The sequence below is a fragment of the Oratosquilla oratoria genome, chromosome 9 (genome assembly GCF_046742065.1).
Source record: "Oratosquilla oratoria isolate Oo_2021 chromosome 9, ASM4674206v1, whole genome shotgun sequence".
Lineage (NCBI taxonomy): Eukaryota > Metazoa > Arthropoda > Malacostraca > Stomatopoda > Squillidae > Oratosquilla > Oratosquilla oratoria.
This window is the reverse complement of record NC_134785.1, coordinates 77,044,745-77,069,568: the sequence shown is the minus strand read 5'-3', so window position 1 is coordinate 77,069,568 and position 24,824 is coordinate 77,044,745. Positions and strand designations below refer to the sequence as shown.

General features: G+C 44.8%; 1 protein-coding gene across 2 annotated transcripts in view; it reads right to left on the bottom strand.

The window, feature by feature from the left end:
- The window catches only part of Slip1 (SLo interacting protein 1), a 306,834-nt gene that overhangs the window by 66,269 nt on the left and 215,741 nt on the right, over nt 1-24,824 (bottom strand). Inside the window, exon 2 of one of the 2 annotated variants that reach the window (XM_076190991.1) lies at nt 19,808-19,906. The exons of the other annotated variant lie outside the window; for it this stretch is intronic. Within the exon in view, the coding sequence (XP_076047106.1) occupies nt 19,808-19,906 (99 nt within the window). The remainder of the gene's footprint in view (nt 1-19,807; nt 19,907-24,824) is intronic. 2 annotated transcript variants of the gene reach the window in all.

The following is a 24,824-nucleotide window of genomic DNA, read 5'->3' as shown; positions in this document are numbered from 1 at the left end:
CTAGTTGATACCGTACAATTCAATCCTCATTGTACGGTTGGGCTCACTATCGTATCTATATTCGGTAACTATCCTGTGCACGACGTAATCCTAAATCAGAAAATATGTCAATGCTGTCTTCATTATATACATACCACGTGGAAGAAAAAAAAATACATTTCCTTAAAGATAAACAAATGCAGTACCCTAACATCCTGGCAAGAAACAGCTTCTACCGCATTGCAATCTCCTCTCAAACGCAACACGCTCATTCACATCCACAAACAGACGCTATCACGGCCCGGCAGCGAGCCACTTACATCACATATCACCTGACACATCACACACGCCACTGTCACCTATGCATCACATCAGGCGCTATCGGATGACGTATCACCGCATACCCTCCCCCCTCTCCCACTCCCTCCCTCACATTAAGTACCACATTTGATTGCAGCCATTATTATAACCACAATAACAATGTCGTTTGCTTAGATAAAATGAATAAATGAATAAATGAATAAATGAATAAATGAATAAATAAATACACAAATAAGTAAATAAATAAAAACAAACGCATAAAATAAAATGATTAATGATAAATTATATAATTATTCAATTGTTACTATTATTTTTTTCCTGCTCCATAACTACTCAAATTCCCCCCGAAGGCGTCGGAAGACCTTGGGGCACTTGCAGAGCGACCTTGACGGCCCACGGAAGGAGGCATAGCACCTGTGTCCTTACGTAACCTGGGCACTGGCAGCCTTCATGCCTCCATGTACAAAAAGAAAGAAAAAATACATAAACAAAAAACAAACAAATAAATAAAATAAAAATAATAAACATACATAAATGAATAATTGAATTATATAAATAGAAATTAGAAAATAAATAAATATGAACAAAAATAAAATAAACAAAACGAATAAAAAATAATAAAACGAAATAACAAATCGGTCAACAAATCGCACCAGAAAACGATCATCGTTAAGCAAACGAGTTAACCACGGCGTCACTATCGAAAGCCATAAAACACAGACAAATGTTCTTACACAGAGAGGGCGTTGACAAGCACGGCTGCACGGTGGATGCGAAAACCGTGATCACGGCACAACCGTTAAAATAAAATAACAATAATCAAATAAAAATGAATTAACAAAAAAATAAAAATAAATTGAACAAATAATTAAACAAATACAAAATAAACATACGTGAACAATGCGCCGACATCCAAATTGGGTTAATTGAGTAGAAGACACCATTACCATTCCTTATCCCAATTTCGTCTCTATCAGCCTGGACTCCTCCAAATTGCCCGTCAACTGCCATATCACTGTCATCCTTATCTGCCCCCGTATCCTGTTTCCTAATTTAATTCACCCATACTATCGCCCCCTATCGATATCACCCACTCTATCCCGCAGCTCATCCTTACCCCAAGGTGAACAGAAGATTGGGTGGGTTGGGGGACGTATATAATGCCAGATACTTTCGGTTGCCAGAGGCATTTACATATAAAATAGTCCGAACCATTTACATGTAAAACAAAGACCGCATCTTCTACTTTCCTAAACCTTCTCCCTCCTTCCTCCCTCCTCCCGCTGCCTGTCTTACAACAATGGTTCGCTCACCCCCCACCCCCCACCCCAGCGTTCAGTCCCGCGTTTACCCTCCCTCCCCTCCCCGATGCGCCGGCCTAAGTTGTTGCGAAGTTGTCCCGTTTCCGTGTTCCACTGCAGTTTCCATGTTCCCACAAAGCTTCGTTTTCTCCAAGGCACTTACGGATATCGTCTACTTTTAGTTTCGTTCATTCTGCATGCCGTTTCCTTTCCTATGCTCGCTTTTAACTACTTCCAGTCCACGTGGCACTTTTCCTTTTATTCGTAGTGCAGGCAGGCTATTTTATTCATCTTCGTGGCATCCCTCGGAAGTGAAGGAAACAATAGCTTGGACCAGATTCTCATGTTGGTTGTTCAGTGCTCATGAATCCTCCGCTTATGAAATACTGTTGGCATCGCGGGCATTACACTTTAATTCTGAATCGCTTCTCATCTGGTAACTTGTGCTCCTTGCAATCTTTGTCCCCAAAGGCCTCCCTGTGTTCTTAAAACCCCAAAGTTGGGAACCTCATGAGGTTCGTAAAGATATTTTTGCGTTATGGTACGAACGGGTGTAAGAATTTGAAGGGGGTAGTACAATGGGAGTACACACCAGAAGCATTTTAGGAGATGGGGTCCCGCTGGCCTGGACAAGACATCAGGGATCTAGCCCGGAAAAAGAAATCTGGGAACCACTTTAAGTTCCCTGCAACTCTCGGAAAGCCAGTTGGCCTGGGGGACATATGAGTGTAATCCCCATTTCTGTTACCCAACATTCCCCCTCCTCCTCTGTTGTTCCCACAATCCTCACTTTCATTCCTTCCTTTTATGTGTCCTCTTACATCCTCTCCCCGTTAAAGTCCACTCCTTTTGTTTTTTTTATGTTGTTTTGGGAGTACTGCTCGAGTGTGACTGTTCCATAGTGTTATCATGAGATTTTTTATGCCTCATTGTCTACAGACACGTTTTATTCCAACCAGATGGCAACAGACACACTGTGTCATTGCCCTGTCCCTCCGACCAAGCAACCAGTTCTAATCTCCTGTCTCTTTAGGCCACGGCCTTGCTGCGACAACGTGCAAGCTAGCACGGTGTCTCTTTCAAAAGCTCGCAGAGTATGCAAACACACCCCAACGCTTTCCCTGTAGTCGAATGAAATATGTTTACGATTTCCAACGGGTGTGCTCTTCGTTCTTTTCATTCTGAGAGCATTTTTGTTTTTGGTGATCATTTTTAGTTCATTTTCTTTGTCGGTTTTTGAACTATGAAAATAAAAAAGAAAATGCAGATCAAAATGTCAACACATGCAGGGTTTCCTACCTTACATAACAGCACTGTAGTCTGGCCTTCATAGACTTTTTTGTCTATACAAGTCTATACACTATATTCCGGTTTATATAACTAGTGTATTGTCGAGCACCACATCCTGCCTTTCATGTCTACAGTACTCTGTCGTCTACACATGCAGTATATACTGCCCTCTGCACATGCTGCATATAGCCATTACTATCGCAGCATATCATGGCCACTCTTAGAACAAAGTTTATTTAGGCAATTCGAGTCTAGATTAGCAGAACATTCTGACATCTATAGCAACGGTACATTCTAGTTTCTAAGTAAATCGAGATTTTTATGTCTGGAGCATGTCCTATGTAATCTATAATCATCTTAGCATATCCTGTATCTTGAATACATTATAATCTCTACTGCCAATCGCAGCTTCTATCTGACTCACCCGGTAGTGTATGGGTACAAGCCCCCCCCCCCACTCAAAAAAAAAAAAAAATCCTAATAACTGTTAATGGAGACGCATCCGGAAAGCTTCCGCGTTCCACGGGCAGCCGCCACCGCTCCTCCCTCTGAGGCTTCATCAAAAACCACCTCTTCTTAACCTTGACGCATCCGCTGGCTCGCCACCTGGGGATGGCGACCTTTCGTGCATGCGCACAGGGCACCCGGTATATCCACCTTAGCACGCTGACGATGCAGTCAACGATCACAGTTACGGACATTCGTATCTGACCCAGGAGCAATCGTTAATTCTATGAAGTTTCTCACACACATCACGCCCCCTTAACTAAGGAGGGTAGTAATGGCCTGGAACCTTCCACGTCGTTAACGAGGCACGAATGCGGTAATCCTGCATTGTAACACAAGACGATAACCACTATACCAGCAAGCTGTGTGTGGGGGTACGAATCACACTTATTAGACTCGTGATCGACAGCTGTTACCTTCCCGAACGAGAGCTCCGATTTCATATATGACCCACCTATGGGTAACGCTGTGACCTTGCACGCACGCACACGCACACGCACACACAAGTCCTTGCCCAGCAGAGTTGGAGTGTCGGGTTGCATTGCAGTGATGCTTTCCAGCTTTGAGCAGGAACTCGAACTCAGATAGCTGATTATGCGGTCGAGCACGGTACCATTAAACCATCACATGTGCGAGTCTGGGTGTGATTCACCATTGTCTTGGATCACGTGTTGGATTCGTGATCGATAGCTATTACCCTCCTGGATGAGAGATCAGAGCTCGTATATCGCCGATCTACGGGTAATGCTGTGACCTTACACACACACAACTTCCCGCCCACAAGAACTGGAGTAACGGCTCGCAGCGCAGCAATACTGATTTTATCTATCTTGAGCGGGATTCGAAACGCTACCACTATGCCGTAGAGCCGTCTTGTGTGTATTCACATTGGTCTTTGGATCACGTGTTGGACTCGTGATCGACAGCTATTTCCCTCCCGGAAGAGAGCTCAGAGCTCATAAGACCGATCTATGGGTAATGCTATGACCTTACACTCACACACACCCCCAACTCCCCGCCCACGAGAGTTGGAGTAACGACTCGAGGCGCAGCGATACTGTGTGTGTGTGTGTGTGTGTGTGTGTGTGTGTGTGTGTGTGTGTGTACTAGAAAACAAAAGCCTGCATATACAAAACCAAAACAGAACTCTACCTTTTGTTAGTTACATTTTGATCAACTAAATTTTTATCTTAGCAAACAAGTCGGACTACTCTGCTTCATACTTTTTTAAAAACTCCGTGCAATACCCTAAAGGAATTCTAGATTGTATTCTGTTCCTACAGTGTACAGTGCATAGGACTCTACCTATAGTTGACGGCAGTGTTTACAGCATCACATCGTACGTCGGCCAACATTAACGCGCTGCAAAGACACCGTCTACGTACGACACGTTGGGGTGTAGAGCGCGCGAGAACAAGGAAGAGGAAGGGAAGGAGGGATGACAAGCCAGAAAAACAAAAGGTCCAGCAGGTAGGCCAATCAAATACCAAAAGGGATTTGGCGACGAAACACAGGTGAACACGCTAGGGACCCGCCCTATCCTTGCGAAACCCCCCTTACGATGACGCTAACGGTTGAGGAAGTCAGTTACAAACGCCAAAGTGCATGGCGGAGGGGCTGGCAAAGTAAGGAACTGGTGTTAGTTGGGTAAAGCACGAAGGAGGGTAGTAATGTGGAAGTTTGGGTTCCACAATATAGAATTAACCGCTACTACGTGAACCTAATCTTTTTCGGCACCAGCATTGAGTACTTGTTCTTCCTGGATCGCCCAGTCTGTCTGTGAACCCCTTTCAGACGCGATGAGAAGGCATGGAATAAAACGTTCATACCTGAGAATTGCGTTGCAATTTTCAGTTTGTAATTGCAGCTTTCTTATACACCGATTGGGTCATCATCCTACATGGTAATGTACCGATGGACATGAAAGTTGGTCCGATGTCATCTTGCATGTAAATATTGGAGTGTAAATGGGTTGTTGGCTTCTCGAAGGGTTGTCTGTAAAATTTATTTCCCAGTTTTAACGCTGAAATACTTCCTGCCCAAACCCACTAAATTGTATGAAGTACATGGTATCAGAGTCCATGGGAAAGGTGAGGAAGAGAACACGAGGCAGACGAGAGAAAGCGAAGGAAGGACGCGAGAGTTGTTTGTGGAAGGAAAAAGATGGCGACAGAAGAAGACGACGGTAAGAAAACGTAAATATGAATCAAACAGAACAAGGAAGAATGAAAGGGAAAACGAAGGTAAATAACTGAATAGGAAACTGAGGCGGGATGACAAAAAGAAGTAATATCAAGAGGAAACGGAGGGGAAGGGAGAGAGTGAGAGAGGACAACAAAGGAATAGGCCGGATTGGGTAGACTTTCTCATTGAAGATCGCTGGGGAATGTAGAGAATAATGATGAAAGAGAAATTGGAGGGAGGGAGTATGAGGGAGTGGAGTGGAGGCGGAGGGGAGAGGGTGATGAAGTAGAGCGTGAATAAAAGAATAATTTGTCGGTAATCTATCAATTCAAAGTTGTTGTAGTACGACGAGGGGGATGAGGAAGGGTAAGGACGCTACCTTCTTTATAAATATGGAACAAGGGAGGGTGATGGTAAAACGAGGGAACGAAGGAAAAGGACTAGCATGAAGTTAAAAAACATGGATGAAAAATAATAATAACAATAACACCCTTTATCTTAATCTGGCTGTCCCCACGCTAGTTTGTTCATCTTCGTGGCATTGATCAATTCATTTCGTTCTCATTTTATTCTAGCTAACAACGCACGATCTTAATTAACGTGAAAAAAAAAACACTGACACTGAAGGAGTACAAACACTCAATGTGGCGAACAAATCCGTTATGGAACGTTCAAGAAAGACCAAGCAACGCCTTGACGTCATCAGACGACAAAAGGCGGGAAAACGTCTTACCTCAGCCAACAGCGAAGCGACGCCCCATTGACCGACCGGCTGACTGACTGATTGTTAAATTGCTTGATTGATTGATTGAATGAGGGGTTGCCCTGTGACCCCCCTACCCCACCTCCCTCCCCCTACCCCCACCACTGCTCCCCTACTCCCCTCCCTTGTCTCGTACTCAAGCTCGTTAGCAGTGTTCCAAGGTTTCTTCGGGGTCGTGACAAAGAAGGTAAATTGTACCAAGTCCCTCTATGACGTCACTATTATACAAATTAAATGACATCATACTTGCACAGGGATAATGACGTCACAATCTGTGACGTTCTACCGAGGCTCTAAGGTTCCTGGCGACTTTAGGGCAGCCAAACAATACTAAACGAAGATTCCTGTATCCTATGAAGATTCTGATTACTAATAATGTAAGGTCTGTGGTGGGTCGGTTCACCTATCCTTCTAACCACGGAGAATTGTTTGTATTTCCTCAGCGATAACCAGCGTTTCTATCCTTAGGAACAATATCGAGAAAAAAAAAATAATAATGATAATAAATTCGTATTTTCAAAATAAAAATAGACAAATTTTCGCCAGAATAAAACCAATGAAGTACGTCACTATGATAAGGAAACAATTTTCGAATAGATCATATACTCTTTCCTTAGTGTTCCCTTTGCCCCCTGATACTGATCAACAGACAAGCCTATCCCCGCCTTTTTCTTTACTCAGTCCCCCCCACTCAGCCCGCACGCCCGCACGCCCGTATTATACAACATCCTTTTCCTTCCTAAGTTTCTTCAATTTGTCCCCCACTCACTTCTTTCTTTGGTATTGCTTCCAAATCATATCTTCCTTTTCCAGCAATTCCGTTACCTTGTTCTACATTCCTTCATTACTATTCCTCCTCTTCTTTTCTCTCCCTTTCACCCTCCTAGTTATCTGTTCTCTCTTCCTTCATTAATAATTACAGATCGAATATTTTTGTGTACTGTTAGAGATTTTGGATTGTACCCCCAATAAACCCAAAAATGAGGACAACTCCAACCCAAGGATGACGTCATCCTCGACCTCGACTACTTATCTTCGACCCGACTCTCCAAGTGCCACTTCTATCAAAATCGTATCTCTGCACGGTTTCCATTAGCGACAAAGCTCCAGCTGTGTTGAACCGGCCCGTATCACCTTTATCTCTTATCATGACACCACCTGTATCACGTGACCATCTGCGAACATCATGCAGGTCCTAAATGGTTGTAGACCATCTGCATACATTACACAAGTCCTCAATGATCTTACTGTCGCCAAGAAAAGCTCCCTACCACCTGTTGCTCATTTTTAATCCTGTGGGTTGCCTACACTGCGAAGGTTTGAGGGAGAGAGAAAACGAGATCACGAACATAAAACACAAACTCTGTATCGTCGCGGTAAATGACAAGATGAATTCCTCCACATTAAAAAGAAAGAAAAAAAAACAATAATATAAGAAGAAAACGAGGAGGAGGAAGGAGGAGGAGGAGGAGAAGAAGAAGATGTCTCTGTCTTCGTGATTGGTCCCTCTGCTATCGGTGCGACATCACGACTCTGGGCCAAATGACACTAATATATAATTCCCGAGGACCCGACCGCCGATAAAGTGATGAGGAAGAGGACCATGGAGGGACGCCCACCGTGTAATTCGAGCCGCCACACTGCTACCTCTTGCCTCTAATGTCCTCTTCCTCCTCCTCCTCCTCCTCCTCCTCCTCCTCCTCCTCCTCCTTGGTCCTCTCGTCCTTCTCCCAAGAATGCCCCCGTGGCTAGTGGAAGATATAGAAGGTATTTATTCATCTACTTATTCATTTATTCTTTTTCTTTTGTGATATATTTTCATCTAAATTCTCTTATTGCGATGTCAGTGCCGAGTTAATTTTTGTACTTTTTTTTTTTGTAAGTTTCCTTCAAGAATCGTCTCCATCCGTACCGGCTAACTCGGGAAGACACGCATGGAAGCGGATTCTATGGGGGGGAGAGAGAGAGAGAGAGAGAGAGAGAGAGAGAGAGAGAGAGAGAGAGAGAGAGAGAGAGAGAGAGAGAGAGAGAGAGAGCTAAGTTGCAAGAGGCGGGGTGGGGGGGGGCGAGCAAATGCCTCGTTAGGAGGAAGACCACTTAAGGAGGAACTAGAACTCAAAAAAGGGGGAAGGTGAGGGGGGGGATAAGAGTACGAGAAATTATACAGAAACGACACAGAAATGAAAAATAATAATTAGGAGAACAGTATGTAGGCCATGACCAAAGAAAACAGAGGGGATGCGGGGGGGGGGGAGAAAGGGAACAGTGGAGGAGGAGGAGGAGGAGGAGGGGGGAAGCGTCGTATTTGGGGAAGGCAAAGAGCAAGGTTAATTATGGAGAGGCTGTTCGTGCGTAAACACAGGGATGGTAAGAGCAATGGGAGTAGAAAACACGAGGGAAAGAATGGAGGTGATAGAGGAGGAGGAGGAGGAGGAGGAGGAGGAGGTGAGGAGGAAGAGAAATGGGGAAGGAAGAGGTAGAAATGTATGATGAAGTTGAATAAAATGAAGAACAAGAGACTGGAGAAGAATAGGAGGAAGAGGAAGAGGGAAGGAAGAGATAGATGCATGGGGAACTTGAATAAAATGAGGAAGAGGAGAATGAGAAGAGAGGGTGGGGAAGAGGTAGAAATTTTGGAGAAAGTGGAATAAAATGAAGAACAAAGGAATTAAAGAAGAGGAACTGGAAGACGAAGAGGAGAAGGCTGAGGTAAAGTTTAGATATACAGGAGAATATGAAATAAAAGGAAGAACACGAAAATAAGTAGAGGAAGAGGAAGATGGGGAGTTGAACACATGGACAAGGATAAACATTGAAGGAGAATAGGAAAAGGAACAAGAGAAGGAAAAAGTGACGAAAGAAGAGATGGAAGAGAAAAAAAAAGAGATGGAAGAGGATGAGAAGGATGAGGAGGAAGAGGGGAAACAGGAGGAGGAGATGGAGGAGAAAGAATAGGAGATGGAAGAGGAAGAGAAGAATGAAGAGGGACAGGCACAACAGAAGGAGAAAGAGGAGGATTTAGGATATGGAACAGGAGGAAGAGGAGGAAGGATAGTAGGAAGATGAGAAGAGGAGGGAGATGGTTTGAGTGGAGTTGGGGAACGTGGTAGTGGAGGTCTAGTAAGGGCACCGACTGAGGCACCGACAGAGGCACCGGCAGAGGCACCGACTGAGGCACCAACAGAGGCATCGACTGAGACACCGGCATAGGTATCCAATTGAGGCACTGACTGAGGCACCAACAGAGGCACCGACTGAGGCACCGATTGAGGCACTGGTTGAGGCATCGACTGAGGCACCGGCTGAGGCACCGACTGAGGCACCGACTAAGGCACCGGCCAGGTCTGGGTCGACAAAGGAGTCGAATGGTGTTGACTAAACAAATACAGAAGAATTCGGCTTGGCGTCCTTATGAGGTGCCACCCTCACCCCCTCCCACACTCTCACCCCCCTCCCACACCACCCCCCTCATCCCCACCATCATCCTCCTCCCAACCCGACCGACTGCTTCTCTTCCTCGCCCGGCGGCGGCAGAGAGGAGGAGGAGGAGGAGGAGGAGGAGGAGGAGGAAGACACGAAGAAGGGAAACCAAGGAGGAAGAAGATGTAAGGGGAATCAATAAGAAGAATATAAACGAATGGATCCCCTATCTGAATAAAATGACATGGGCTTCGATAGAATAAATCGTTTAATAACAGTTCTGATATAAAGATAGCTTCGCGGTAGCCAGAATTAAACCTATGAAGGTCTCTTTCAGACGGGGGCTCATCTTTTTTTTTTTCTCTCTCTCTCTCTCTCTCTCTCTCTCTCTCTCTCTCTCTCTCTCTTAGAGTTCCGATAGCGAAGGAGCAGCACTCTCGTTCTTGTGAAATGTAAATTTCTTCTTTCGTGTGACAATATTCATCTGTTGACATGACGGGACTTCGGGTGGAAAATGCGGACATCTGGTGAGATGAGAACGTGACACAGGGAGGAAGAGGAGGAGGAGGAGGAGGAGGAGGAGGAGGAGGAGGAGGAGGCGGAGGAGAAGGAGGAGGAAGAAGAGGAGGAGCTCAAAAAGAAGGTTGAGTAGGCTGGTGTAAGAGGGGAAGAACGTTCCAACATCGGCGGACATGAAGGGGAAGATGGAGGGAGATAAAAGAGAGGTAGAGAAATAAAAATAAAGAGAGAGGGAGAGAGAGAGAGAGAGAGAGAGAGAGAGAGAGAGAGAGAGAGAAGGGGGATGAAGAAGATTCCAAAAGAAAAGGAAAGAAAAGAAAAAATGAAAAATGAAAGAAAAAGGTGCGAGGGAAGGACTAGGAAGATCACAAAAGAAAATTTAAAGAAGAAAAAATAAGAATAGAGAGGGGATGCGGGCTAGGAAAATTCCAGGAGACGAGAAAAGAAGAAGAAAAAGAAAATGAGGAATAAAATTGGAAAAAAAAAAAAATGACTGAAAGAAAGAAAGAAATGGAAAAGGTTGGGATCAGAAAGACCCGGATTTTGAGACCGGATGAAGCCGGAGGTCATCCACACGCGTGGATGATCAAAGAGTAAAAAGAGGGAGAAAGAGACGGATGAAGAGCAGAGGCCAATATAGGCCTTGGATGAGATGACAGGGCCCTATTCAAGTACGTTCGACGAGTGCCCAAAGGTCGCCCAGCGCCTTCGCATTTCGAAAGTCAAAGTGAATAGGGACGGTATTCGGCGAGATCGTGACGTCAGCCTTATCTAACAAATGACGTCATCTTCAGAAGAGAGAGAGAGAGAGAGGGAGAGAGAGAGAGAGAGAGAGAGAGAGAGAGAGAGAGAGAGAGAGAGAGAGAGAGCGCTCCGTGTCAATTCATAAGGCCAAGTATAGTGTGACACAATCCTGGCTTCCTCCAGGTTTTAGTTGTGTCATTGATACACACTAAAGGCGCGGTGGGACACCATGGGGGGAGAGGGGGGGAGGGGGAAGAGAAGTGGGCGCGGAGACAGTAGAGGGGGAGAAGTCGGGCGGAGATGAGCAAGGGACGTATACACACACACACACACACACACACCTACCAGCACGCTCTCACCACACTAGGACTACCCACCCTTGCTGACCGCTATCTTCAGAGTCTGAGGTCGTTTGCGGTCACCCTGGTTAAACATCCTCGGCACCGGAACCTGCTACCTCCTCAGGTACCACGACCACGGCTGCAGGTGCGGCACCATAATACCATCAAGCCGATCAGAGCACGTACCGACCGGTATAAGAAGAGCCCCATACCGACATTTGTGGACTTAATCAACAACAAGAATTAACATTGTTGTACTACACACCTATTACTCAGCTTACTGTTTTTTGTCTAGTTTTTTGAATGCTTGTAACAACATCTTTTCACTGTCATAGTTTTATATTGTTATAATCTTGTAGGATGTATATTTTCAGCAGAAATGCTGCTATACCCAATAAACTGTTGATTATATATATTATTATTACACACACACACACACACACACACACACACACACTGAGGACGACCGTGGTGTAACAGAGAATATTTTTATCACCATTACTAACTCTACTTATAATTTAATTCTGTCTGCCGTCTGGCGATTTTATTCTGCTGAAGGGGGGAAGAAGGGACGGCTGTCGCCAGACTGTTTTATTCAGTTGAGTGTGAACCTCCCACCCCCTTCTAGGAGTCGGAGAGGCAGGAGATTCCGAGAGGGGCGAAAGCGGTGTCTTTGAATGTTGTTGTGAAACACTTGTACACGTGTGTGTCGAGTAAAAATCAACACAGGCACGAAAAGTCTCAGACACACACACACACACACACACACACACACACACAAACACACACGTGTGAATATCTTCTCTGACCTAAGCAAACAGGGACTAATGTCCACGCGCTCCCATACACGAGTGTCTAAAGATATCGGCAAACATACTTACTTGGGTAAAACAAATTTGTGTGTGTTGTACACATACGCACACGCTACACTAGAGGGAGAGAGAGAGAAAGAGAGAGAGAGAGAGAGAGAGAGAGAGAGAGAGAGAGAGAGAGAGAGAGAGAGAGAGAGAGAGAGAGAGAGAGAGAGAGAGAGAGAGAGAGAGAGAGAGAGAAAGAGAGAGAGACAGAGAGAGGGAGGGAGAGAGAGGGAGAGAGAGAGAGGGAGAGAGAGAGAGGGAGAGAGAGAGAGAGGTGGGAGAGAAAGAGTGAGAGAGACAGGGGAGAAAGAGAGAGGTGGGGAGAGAGATGTAGAGAGACAGAGGGAGGGAGAAAGAGAGAGGCAGAGAAACAGACATACAGACAGAGAGAGGGAGAGAGATTTGCGGTGACAACGATGGGTGGGTGGGAAGTGAATGCCCTCGAATGAGAGAAAAGGTCTAAAGAGAGGAGTTAAAAAGGGAAACGAAAAGAGAAAAAATAAACAAATAAATAAATATTTTTGACTAACCCTGCGTTGAGACTCGACGTTTCTCGGCCCAAACTAACCTGCAAGTGAAAAGAAAAATAACAGAAATTATTAAATGATAAATAATACCTAATAATAAATAGATAACATCCACGATAGCTGATAATAAGTTAATATAAAAGAAACAATAGGAAACAAAAATGGATAAAACATCCATATTAGCCGACAATGAATATCAACAATAAGTGGTAAAGATAAAAATAGAAAATAGCCATTAATAAAGACAAAAATGCCAATAATAGATCGAATATATACAGGCAACTTCAATAATTGGTAATATTAAGTAGAGAAATAAGTCAAATAAATATGAATGAATGAATACACAAATAAAACGAAAACTTACATAAAGAATAAAGAATATCAATAACAATGTCGCCACATATATAAAAATGCCAATTACAAAAACCCCAATCAATAATAATAGTAATAATAGTAATAATAATAATAATAATAATAATTATGATAAATTAGATACAAAATCATAAAAAATTATTTATCAGTGTGATAACAAAAATTATGAAATAATGACCCTGCGTAAGCAACTACCAAAAGGCCCTTTCCACCCTTGAAAAAAAGCCCCATCTACTCCCCCACTGGTATTCTCTTCAAAGGATCGCCCTTAACCACCACCCCACCCCAAACCTCGATCCGAGGGGGGGAGGGGGATGACATTGGGTGCAAGAGGTTGTGTGAGTTACCAACGCCTCTCACTTCCATTCTCGAACTCGAATACTTCGATTTCTACGAAGTAATGCATTACCTCGTCCTCCAAGCCCCGCCCCTGCCCCTCGAGGACCATGTCGGTGTTCCCAGACACCATTATCAGAGCGCTTCCTTCTTCAGCGCCTTCGTTGGCGACTCCCACCATTCCTGCGACAATTCCGAAGTTAAATTCGGTAAATTTGATTGACCGATGTGATCCCTCAAATCATAAATAAACAAATAAATAAAGAGAAAAAATGCAATTTTTTTTGCTACCTTATGAACTATATTGGTTAATATTTATAATATTCTGTAACAACACAATATGGATATATATATATATATATATATATATATATATATATATATATATATATATATATATGTACATAGACACATATATAAAACCTTGTACAGTATATTTAATATGAATATCGGCAGCTGATTTTTTTCGTTGAGTGGGGACCGCCCCCCACTCCCTTCACCAATTAGCGTTATAGCTGACCTCGTAATGAGATTATATTATCTATGGGTTTTAGTGTGTATAAAATGAATGCGTTCTTTGACTCGGCCACCCACTTATAAGGGGGTAAAACGGCCTTTGTTGTGTGTGTGTGTGTATACGTGTGTGTGTGTGTGTGTGTGTGTGTGTGTGTGTGTTTGAGTGTGTGTGTGTGTGTGTGTGTGTGTGTGTGTGTGTGTGTGTGTGTGTGTGTGTGTGTGTGTGTGTGTGTGTGTGTGTGTGTGTGTGTGTGTGTGTGTGTGCATGTGTGTGTGTGTGTGTGTGTGTGTATGTGTATGTGTGTGTGTCTGTGTGTGTGTGCGTGCGTATGTGTGTGTATGAGTGTGAGTGTGTATGTGTATGCGTGTGTATTTACCTAGTTGTATTTTACGGGACGAGAGCTATGCTCGTAGTGACCCGTTTTCGTATCTCTCCACATCCAGTTTATTCTTAAAATCGTGTATAGTTCTGGCATTCACTGTTTCTCCGTTTAGTTTGTTCCAGACATCAATCACTCTATGTGGGAAGCTATTTTTTTCAGGTCTCTTCTGTAGCTGTCTTTCTTTAGTTTCTTTTCGTGTCCTCTTGTTTCTCTTTTGTCCCACTTTAATAAGTCGTCTCTATCGAGAATTTCCAACCCTTTCATAATTCTGTAAATGGTCAACAAATCACCTCTTTCTTTTCTCTGTTCCAGTGTTGACAGTGTGTGTGTGTGTGTGTGTGTGTGTGTGTGTGTGTGTGTGTGTGTGTGTGTGTGTGTGTGTGTGTGTGTATGAGTGTGTGTATGTGTATGAATGTGTATGTGTATGATTGTGTGTTTGTGTATGAGTGTGTGTGTGTGTATGAGTGTGTGTGTGTGTGTGTATCTGTGTGTGTATCTGTGTGTGTACGTGTGTGTGTATCTGTGTGTGTGTGTGTGTGTGTGTGTGTGTGTGTGTGTGTGTGTGTGTGTGTGTGTGTGTATCTGTGTGTGTACGTGTGTGTGTATCTGTGTGTGTACGTGTGTGTGTATCAGTGTGTGTGTGTATATATATATATATATATATATATATATATATATATATATATTATATATGTGTGTGTGTGTGTGTGTGTATTTGCGTGTGCACGCGCGTGTGTTTCAGCTCACGTTTAATAAGACACTTCTCCACGGCTTCGCGAGCAATTACGGTGGAGGATGCTGCACGGGAGGAGAAGGAGGAGGAGGAGGAGGAAAGGAGGGGGAGAAGGACGAGGAGGAGAAGGACGAGGGGAGGAGGGGAGAAGGGGAGAAGGAGAAGGAGGAGAGGGAGGACGAAGACTACGAGGACGAGGAAGAGGACGACGAAAATGAGTGTGAGGAAGAGAAGAGGAGGAAAAGGGGACTTTCTGAAGAGAGAGAAAAAAAAAAAAAAAAAAAAAAAAAAAAAACCGAGGGAAAAGAAAACGTGAGAGCCGAGAAAGAAGAAACGTTCCTCTCAGACTAAGGATGCAAAAGGACAAGAGAAACGAAGTGAATGGTAATGAGAACGAGAAGAAAGAACAGGCTGGGAGAGGAGAAGAAATAGCCAAGGAGGAAGAAGAGGAGTAGGAGGAGGAGGAGTAGGAGGAGAAGGAAGAGTAGGGGAGGTTAAATAGGTGAGCGAAGTGGAAGAAACAGGCCATTGGATGAGGAGGAGGAGGAGTTGAGAGAATGAGGAAGACGAGGGGGAGGAGCAAGGATAGTAGGTTTAGCTGGAGAGGAGGATGGGGAGAAGAAAGAGAAGAAACAGCAGTGGAGGAATAAGAGGAGAAGGAGGCAGAGGAGGAGAATGAGGAGGATGAGGTTTAAGAGGAGAGGGAAGTGGAAGAATGATAACATAGGAGGATTAGGATAAGGAGGAGAAGGGGGAGGAGGAAGGAATAAGGAGGAGGGGAAAGAGGATTAAGAGTAGGAGGTTTAGATGGGGAACATGAAGGAGGGGATATGAAGAGGGGGAAAGAGGAGTAAGAGTGAGGCTTAGGAGGAGGAGGAGGAGGAGGAGGAGGAGGAGGAGGAGGAGGAGGAGGAAGAGGAGGAGGAGGATGGAGAGGAGAAACAGAAGGAAAGAGGACACAGGAGAAAGAAGAGGAGGATGGGAAGGAGGAGGTGGGAGAAGAGAAAGAGGAGAAGGGAAGAGGACACAGGAGGAAGAGGAAGAAGAGGAGGAAGAGGGAGAGGAGGGGAGGAGTATGAGAAGGGAGAAGTTCTATCACCAAACCGATCACGGCTCGCCCCTCGCCCCCCCCCCCCCACTTCGCCCTTCAGCTGCCGCTACACGTTCCCTCGACAGCGCCCCTTCGTATTCCAAGCAATTACCCAATGGACACCTCCACCTTCATCCTCACACCTCAGCACGCCCACTTATCCTCCTCCTCCTCCTCCTCTGTCCCCTTTCTCCTAGAACCTAGAAGCCCCACGTCTAGTAAAGCCTCTATTCCAAGCGTGACTTCGATTCACGAGAACATGACCTTGCCTGAAGAGTTCCTCTGCAGGAGGTCGACTATATCCTTTGATGACCCTGTCCTAGGTCGAGGTACTCCTAGATTTGTCTTTACTCAAGTGAAGGTAAAGAATAGTACATTTAGTCTACCGTATTGTACGGGTGCGAGATATGGACGATCGACAAGACTAAAAACTGAGGGAAACGGTAAAATATAGTTTCTTAAGTAAATATCAATATACTATGGACAATGAGGAAGATAAACGAAGCAATGCCAAGACAAGCTAGTAAAGACAAATCATATAATGAACACAAAACAAACAACCGGATATGGGAGACGAGGGCTTGAGAGGGAAGTGGGAAGGTGGAAGGTATGAGAGTATGCGGACAGCCAAGAGGAGATTATTTTGAAAGGATGTGACCGTTTGACCAAACATCACACACACACACACATACACATACGCGCGCACACACACACACACACGCACACACACCAAATGAACTCATACACGGATTAAATGACCGGAAGTGCTGGCATGAAACGACAATCTACGTCTAGGATGCTACACATGTGTTGAAAGTTTCATTACGTAGTCGTGTGACCTGTTATTCCTACGTGACAATGATCAGGCCAATCAGTACCTCATACATTTCAAAATCTAGCGGTCACACACACACACACACACACACACGGTGGCGCGGTTGGTTACACACACGGTGGCGCGGTTGGTTACACACTCGGTGGCGCGGTTGGAAGAGTCCCAGACTGTCACTACGGCGGCCTGGGTTCGAATCCTGCCCAGGGCTGAAATAATTTCAGTATCGTTGCGCCTCGAGTCGTTACTCCAACTCTCGTGGGCAGGGAGTTTGGGATGTGTGTGCGTGTAAGGTCACAGCATTACCCATAGATCGGTCATACGAGCTCTGAGCTCTCTTTCGGGGGGGGAAATAGTTGTCAATCACGAGTCCAACACGTGATCCAAAGACAAAGGTGAATCACACACACACACACACACAGAGAGAGAGAGAGAGAGAGAGAGAGAGAGAGAGAGAGAGAGAGAGAGAGAGAGAGAGAGAGAGAGAGAGAGGAGGGGGGGGAGAGAGAGAGAGAGAGAGAGAGAGAGAGAGAGAGAGAGAGAGAGAGAGAGAGAGAGAGAGAGAGAGAGAGAAAAGAGAGAGAGAGAGAGAGAGAGAGAGAGAGAGAGAGAGAGAGAGAGAGAGAGAGAGAGAGAGAGAGAGAGAGAGAGAGGGGGGGGGTACATAAATACGAGCGCGCGTCACACACACACACACACACACACACACACACACACACACACAGAGGGGGGCTACACAAATACGCGCGCGCGCGCACACACACACACACATACATAAAAAGAGATAGAGGGTACACAAACACGAGCAAAAAAAAAAAAAAAAAGTTTCTACGAGAGAACCTCTGCCACAACGCATCAAAACGTTCAGAGGCTGAGCGCGTACGTGCAAGCGTAAGGCCTGTGGTGAGTACTCATGTTGAAGAGTCAGAACACTGAGTGCTGAGGACAGCTCGTGAATTGGCGCGTACATGGGGCCTACACTACACACCCGTAGAGGGAATGAGAACGAGAGGAGGAGCAGGAGGAGGAGCAAGGAGGAAGGATTAAGAGGAGGAGGAGGAGGAAAAGGCGGATGAGGAGAAGAAGGAGGAGGTGGAGGGGAGAAGGAGAAGAAGTTGGAGGTGGAGGGCAGGAGAAGAAGGAGGAGGTGGAGGAAAAGGAGGATAAGGAGGGGAAGGAGGAAGTGGAGGTGAGGAGGAAAAGGAGGAGGTGGAGGGGAGGAGAAGGAGGAGGAGGTGGAGGGGAGGAGGAGGTGGAGGGGAGGAGGAAAAGGAGGATAAGGAGGAGAAGAAGGAGGAGGTGGAGGGGAGGAAAAGAAGGGGCAGGAGGAGGGGAGGAGGAGGAGGGGAGGAGGAGGAGGGGAGGAGGAGGAGGGGAGGAGGAGGAGGAGGGGAGGAGGAGGAGGGAAGGAGGAAGGGGAAGGAGAGGAGGAGGACGAGGCTAAAGAGATGAGGAGGAGGACGAGGCTAAAGGGATGATGAGGAGGAGGAGAATAAGGAGGAAGTGGAGGAGAATAAAGGGGGAAAAGGATAAGGAGGAGTAGGTTAAGGAGGAAGAGGAGGAAGAGGAAGAGGAGTAGGAGGAAGAGGAGGAGGTGGAGGAGGAGGAGGAGGAGGAAGAGGGAGGTAGAATTTTCAACTTCCCCCCCCATCCCCAAACTTTTCCTTCCTAACTTTTCCTGCCCACATATTTGCATAAAGTTACTCTAATTTGATTGGTATAAAAGTCGCCTCTTTAATTGACTGATTCCACTGTACTCTCCTTTTTTGGTGTCTCTCTCTTCGTGTTTAAAGTTCTTAACATTTCTGTTTCTATGTTCTCGTCATGTTGCACCCAAAGTTGTGACACCTGATATAGCACCACGTGATGCCATTTGTCTGCACAAATGGCGAATCTGTACAAATTCCCATTCAATTCAGAAAAAAAAATCACGTGATCTTAGTCGTTTAAGACTACACGAGAACTGGAAATAAAAAACAATATTAACACAATATCCAACATTAACATAACATTTAATATTAATATTTAATATATTCACAACGATTCCAGAGAACATCATATTACTTTCGTCTTCCTCTCTCCAGCTTCATAAAACCGTCTACACGGGCCTATTATGAAGTAATGGCCTGTTATAACCATGCGCAGCACTCTCTTTCTCTCTCTCTCTCTCTCTCTCTCTCTCTCTCTCTCTCTCTCTCTCTCTCTCTCTCTCTCTCTCAAATAAATTGAAGCGGTGGAATCGATGACGTAGACTGCCAAGGAAGCTGAGTGAGTAAAGATAATAAATAGATAAATAAACAGATAAATAAACGAATCGTGTTGGCAGTGAGGAAGCAGAGATTAAAAAAACAGCGAGGTAGGTGGTGATATATTTGTGGATCTCGGTAAAATCGGCCACAAAAATACACAAATGAAATAAATAATAATAATAATAACAATAATAATAATAATAATAATAACAATAATAATAATAATAATAGTGAAACAATATAAATATATATAAGTAAAAAATAAGAATAAATAAAGATGGTGGGTGTGGTCAAATAGGCGGTGGAAGTGAAGCACAAGATGGCTTGGGTGATGTCACCGGGGTTGATCAACCGTGACTTGAACAAAGTCGCATCAAATTTCATTAACCCTTTCGCTGCTTATCCATAACTCATTCTAGCTGCCGCCAGACGATTTTATTCCCTCCATAGGAACCCCTAACACCCTTTCCCTCACAGCGAAAGGGTTAGAGGTGCGTTTGATAGCCATTCCTGCTTTGGCGAACGACCTGTCATGCATTTTACCTTAAGTCGTTTGTAGAACTTTTTCCACACAATATTTTGAATGGTTGGGCTTCGGTTCTTCGAGGCAGGTAGGCAGATACGAAGGCAGCAGGCCGAAGACTACACATGAAAGATAGGAAAGTATCCCTCATTAATAAACAATAGTGGCAACGCGCTGTACAACGCCATCTGTTGAGTGCACGAGTAAGTATTCATTTCGTTTTGTTAACCCTTTCACAGTTATTCAGGATTTGTGGACTTTTGGTTCTGTCTATCGTCAGGCCTTTTTATTTTCTCTATGGATCCCCCCCCCCTTTCATCCATTTGTAGTGAAAGGGTTAAGGGGGGGGGCAAATGTTTTTTGAGTGTGGGGGGTGGCCTTATATCTTAATTTTCTTATGAACATTGAACACGGGTAATTAACTTAAGCTATTCATCTTGAGACCACTTCGGGGAAAAAAAAGTCTGACTACCCTCCCCAGGTGGTTAAGATCGAGTTGACCATATTCCTAACTTGTTTTGGTTTACAAACTAGGCAGCCTGTGCCTCCCTCCCTATCCCCCTCCTTCCACAGATATGTCACGGACCCGCAACCGACACTACTCCGATACACACAAGACTTACAAGTGTCATAAACCAGGCCTACACATGTTTTCGATCAAGCAGGTGTCCCGAAAGCTTCAGATCAACAGGTGTTCCATTCTGCATGATGCTGGGGTGTGAGGTGGGGGGGGGTTTAAGAGGGTTAAGAGGGTTAAGGGGGTTAAGGGGGGTAAGGGGGGGTTAAAGGGGTTATGAGGGGCACCGAACACTCTGCATGACCTTTGCTGCAACTGTGCCATTCTCCTTCGAACTCCTGCAGATGCCAAACGATTTTATTCAGGATTTAGCGCTGAAAGAACTTCACGAAACAAATCATCTATTTCTACCTTTCTGAATCCGGCCTTATTGTAGAATCCGAAATCCTTTATCCGAAAGTCTGACTCCTCAATCGTTTATCCGAAAGGTTTAACACTGAGAATTCTATGTTCTAGACGCTGGATAGTATGAAAGTCAGGAACTATAGAAAGGGTTCAGCTTTGGCCAAAGCCACCACCTTTACCTTATGAGCTCGGAGAACCAGGGCAACTAACAGTCAACAGTACCAGTTATTATCCAATCCTAGGTCTTTGTAGTTACAAAAATGTGACAACACGAATGTAATTTAAATTTCTTTGATTCAAGTACGCCAGACTTAGTATGCATACATAGTGTGTGTATATATTGTATATATATATATATATATATATATATATATGCGTGTGTGTATATATTTATATATATGTACATATATATATATATATATATATATATAGAGTGTGTGTGTGTATATATATATATTATATATATGCGTGTGTATATATATGTGTGTATATATATATATATATATACACATATATATATATATATATATATATATATATATACACATATATATATATATATATATATATGTGTATATATATATACACTACAATTCACTTTTCCATGCCATCGCAGTTGAGACGGACGGGAAGCTCGAAGGAAGCATATATTTAGAAATTGAAACGTGGTCGGGCCGAGGATTCGAACTCAGCTCGGACGTGACAAACGCAATGGGCTAAGTCACTGACACTTTGTCAGGTCCGAGCTTTGTTCGTAGTCCTTAGCCCGACCACGTTTCAATTTCCACATATATGCCTCCTTCGAGTTTCTCGTCAGTCTCGACTGCGATGGCATGGAATTCAAAGTGAATTGTGATTGAGAAGAAGTTAATCTGTTCACTGAGAACCATTCAGTGTGTATATGTATATATATACACACACACATATATATATATATGTATATATATATATATATATATATATATGCGTGTGTGTGTGCGTATATACATACGATACAGTATATACATACACACACACTCACTCACACACACACACACACACACACACACACACACACACACACACACACACACATATATATACATATATATATATATATATATATATATATATATATCACATGAAAACGTGATTGACAGACCTACATGGGTCAGTATGTGTGTATGTGTGTGTGCGTGTGTGAAGAGAGATAGAGAGGAATGGGGAGGAAGGTGGTAATAAGGATGGCCAGCGATTGGGGGGGAGGGGAAAGGAGCAAAAAACAAGGAAAGGGAGGAGAAGATGACGGGGAAGGGAGAGGAAGTCCCAGAAAATGATGAGAAAACGTGGGAGGATATAGAGAACAAAGGGAGCGAATGATAGAAATAGGGGGAGGGGAAGGAGGGGGAGGGGGAGGGGGAGGGGGGAGATGCAATATGTGTAATAGTTTGAAAACTACGGACAAGTGAGGGAAGGGAGGGGAGGAGGAGGAGGAGGAACATGGGAAGGGTGGGGAAGGAAGGAGGAAAGACTGGAAGGGGGGGAGGGGCAGGGGGATGGGGAGAGGGGGGAAAGGAAGGTAATATTACCGGGTATTCTTTGTCGAGCCTTCAGTGTCACTATTATTCGTTTCTTCTTTTTTTTCTTCTTCTTCTTCTTTTGCCACTCTTCGTCTTCAGAAATGAACCTCAACATCGACGACTGAAGGCAAATCCATGAAATGTTTCAAGAAAGTTCAGGAAATTGAGCACAGACATGCCAAGACGCAAAGATTCGATCTAAACACATTCAGGACACCAAACAATCATTCTAATCTCCCTACCCCCACCCCCACCCATCCCCGAAACAAAAACAAAACAAACAACAAAAATATCTCGATCGTGGGTCTCTATAAGCTGGTGAGGAGGGTGAGAGAGGGGAAGAAAGGAGGGGAGTGGAGGGGTGGGGGAGTGTAATGACAGCTATCAATGCAGCTGGTAGTGGTATCGGCAAGCTAACAGCTGATCTACTCAAGCCTGATGATGGTGGAACAACGCGAAGCTGTTAGACGGTGGGAATGTTGGCGCCGGGGGAGGTGTTGGAAGTTATGTTGTCGCCGGGGGAAGTGTTGGAAGGTGGGAATGTTGGCGCCAAAGGAAGTGTTGGAAGGTGGGGATGTTGGCGCCAAAGGAAGTGTTGGAAGGTGGGGATGTTGGCGCCGAAGGAAGTGTTGGAAGGAATGTTGGCGCCAAAGGAAGTGTTGGAAGTTATGCTGGCGCCGGGGGACTACGGAGGTCTGCCATCATTGTTGGCACCCCGGAGATCTCTCTACGATTCCTCCTGCCTTTCTTTCCAGTGGCGCAGGGCCCCAGACACAGCTGAATAAATCCCCAGATGTCGAAAGAGACAATAGACATAAAGCTTGTCTTAAGGTGCGTTTTGCTCGGTGCGATTATCGCTCAACGATGATCGTCGAACGATTATCTAGAGCACCAATTCTTTGTTTTTAGATACTCTAGCGGCAGTCGCTCAGAGGATAAATGCCCCACCATTCAAAAAACAAAGAATTGGTGCTCTAGACAATCGTTTGAGATCATGCTAAGCCATGAACGATCATCGTTGAACAATAATCATACTGAGCAAAACGAATATTAAAACCTGAAGATATCTGAGCACAAGTTTGACCACATAACCGCAAGGGTCTACTTAATAAATTTGATTCTGTCTGTCGCTTGGTGATTCTATTCACACGGGGGGGGGGCTCATGTATTCCAAGGGCAGAAGAATATTCTCCATCAACCAGAACAATTTGATTAAAGTTCGGTTTCATAACGAACAAGGGGTGGGGTGGGTGAGGATTAAGAATCACGACTAAGGCCGGGTCAACATTTAGCCTCGTGCAGCGCTGCATGAAGCAGCTGGTAGTGTTGAGCGCAGCGCCGATTGTCCACACTTTCTGTCAGCACTGTCAAACTGTCAGTATGGACCCAGCCGGGTTCATACTGACAGTGTGACAATGCCGATAGACAGTGTGGAGACTCGGCGCTGCACTCATACTGCCAGCTGCCTCATGCAGCGCTGCACGAGGCTCAGCGTGGGCCCGGCTTAAGAATGTACTATGAGAACGGCAGATCTGAGTAGATGGAAGAGGAATAGAAAGAGGAGGAGAAAAAGGAGGAGAAAGTAGAAAGAGGAGCTGGAAGAGAAGTGGAAAGAGGAGAAGGAAGAGGGGAAGGAAGAGGAGAAGAAGGAGAAGGAAGAAGAGGAGGAGGAGGAGGGGGAGGAGGAGGAGGAGAAGGAAGAGGAGAAAGAAGAGGAAGAGGAGGAGAAGGAAGAGGAGAAAGAAGAGGAAGAGGAGAAGGAGGGGGAAGAAGAGGAGGAGAAAGTAGAAAAAGAAAACAGTGTCGAGGTTTTCACATCTGCCAGCAAGAAGAAATAAAGAAGAATAAAAGAATGTTGGACATGGAAGAACCAGGAGGGACGAGGGAGTAGAGAGGGGGAAGGGCTGGCAAAACACGACCTGAATGAGGAAGGCGAAGACTAGATGACGAGAGGGACAGGCGAGGAAGAGGAGGGGGAAGAGGAGGAGGAGGAGGAGGAGGAGGAGGAGGAGGCGGTACTGGAGGTGAAGGAGGAGGACGTAGAGAAAGAAGAGGAAAGAGAGAAGAAAAAGAGGACGCAGAGAAAGAAGAAGAGGTCAGGGAGAAGAAAAAGAGGACACAGAGGAAGAAAAGAAAAGAAAAAAAAGAGGACACGGAGAAAGGCGAAGAGAGAGGAAAAAAAGGACACGGAGAAAGAAGAGGAAGAGAGATAGGAAAATAAAAGATACAGAGAAAAGTTGAGGAGAGAGAGAAGAAAAAGAGGAGATGGAGAAAGAAGAGTGATAGAAGAAGAAAAAAGATGGAGAGAAAGAAGAGGAGAGAGAGAAGAAAAAGTGGACTCAGAGAAAAATTAAGGAGAGGAAAGAGGAGACGGAGAAGCCGGAGGAGGAGAAAGAAGAGGAGGAGGAGGGGATGAAGAGGGAGGAAGCGGAGGAACACGAGGAGGAAATGAAGGAGGAAGAGGAGGGAAAGGCGCGGCCGAAAAGAAGAAGCTGAAGGAAGAGGTGGAAGAGGAGGAGGAAGAGGAGGAGGAGGAAGAGGAGGGGAGGAAGAAGA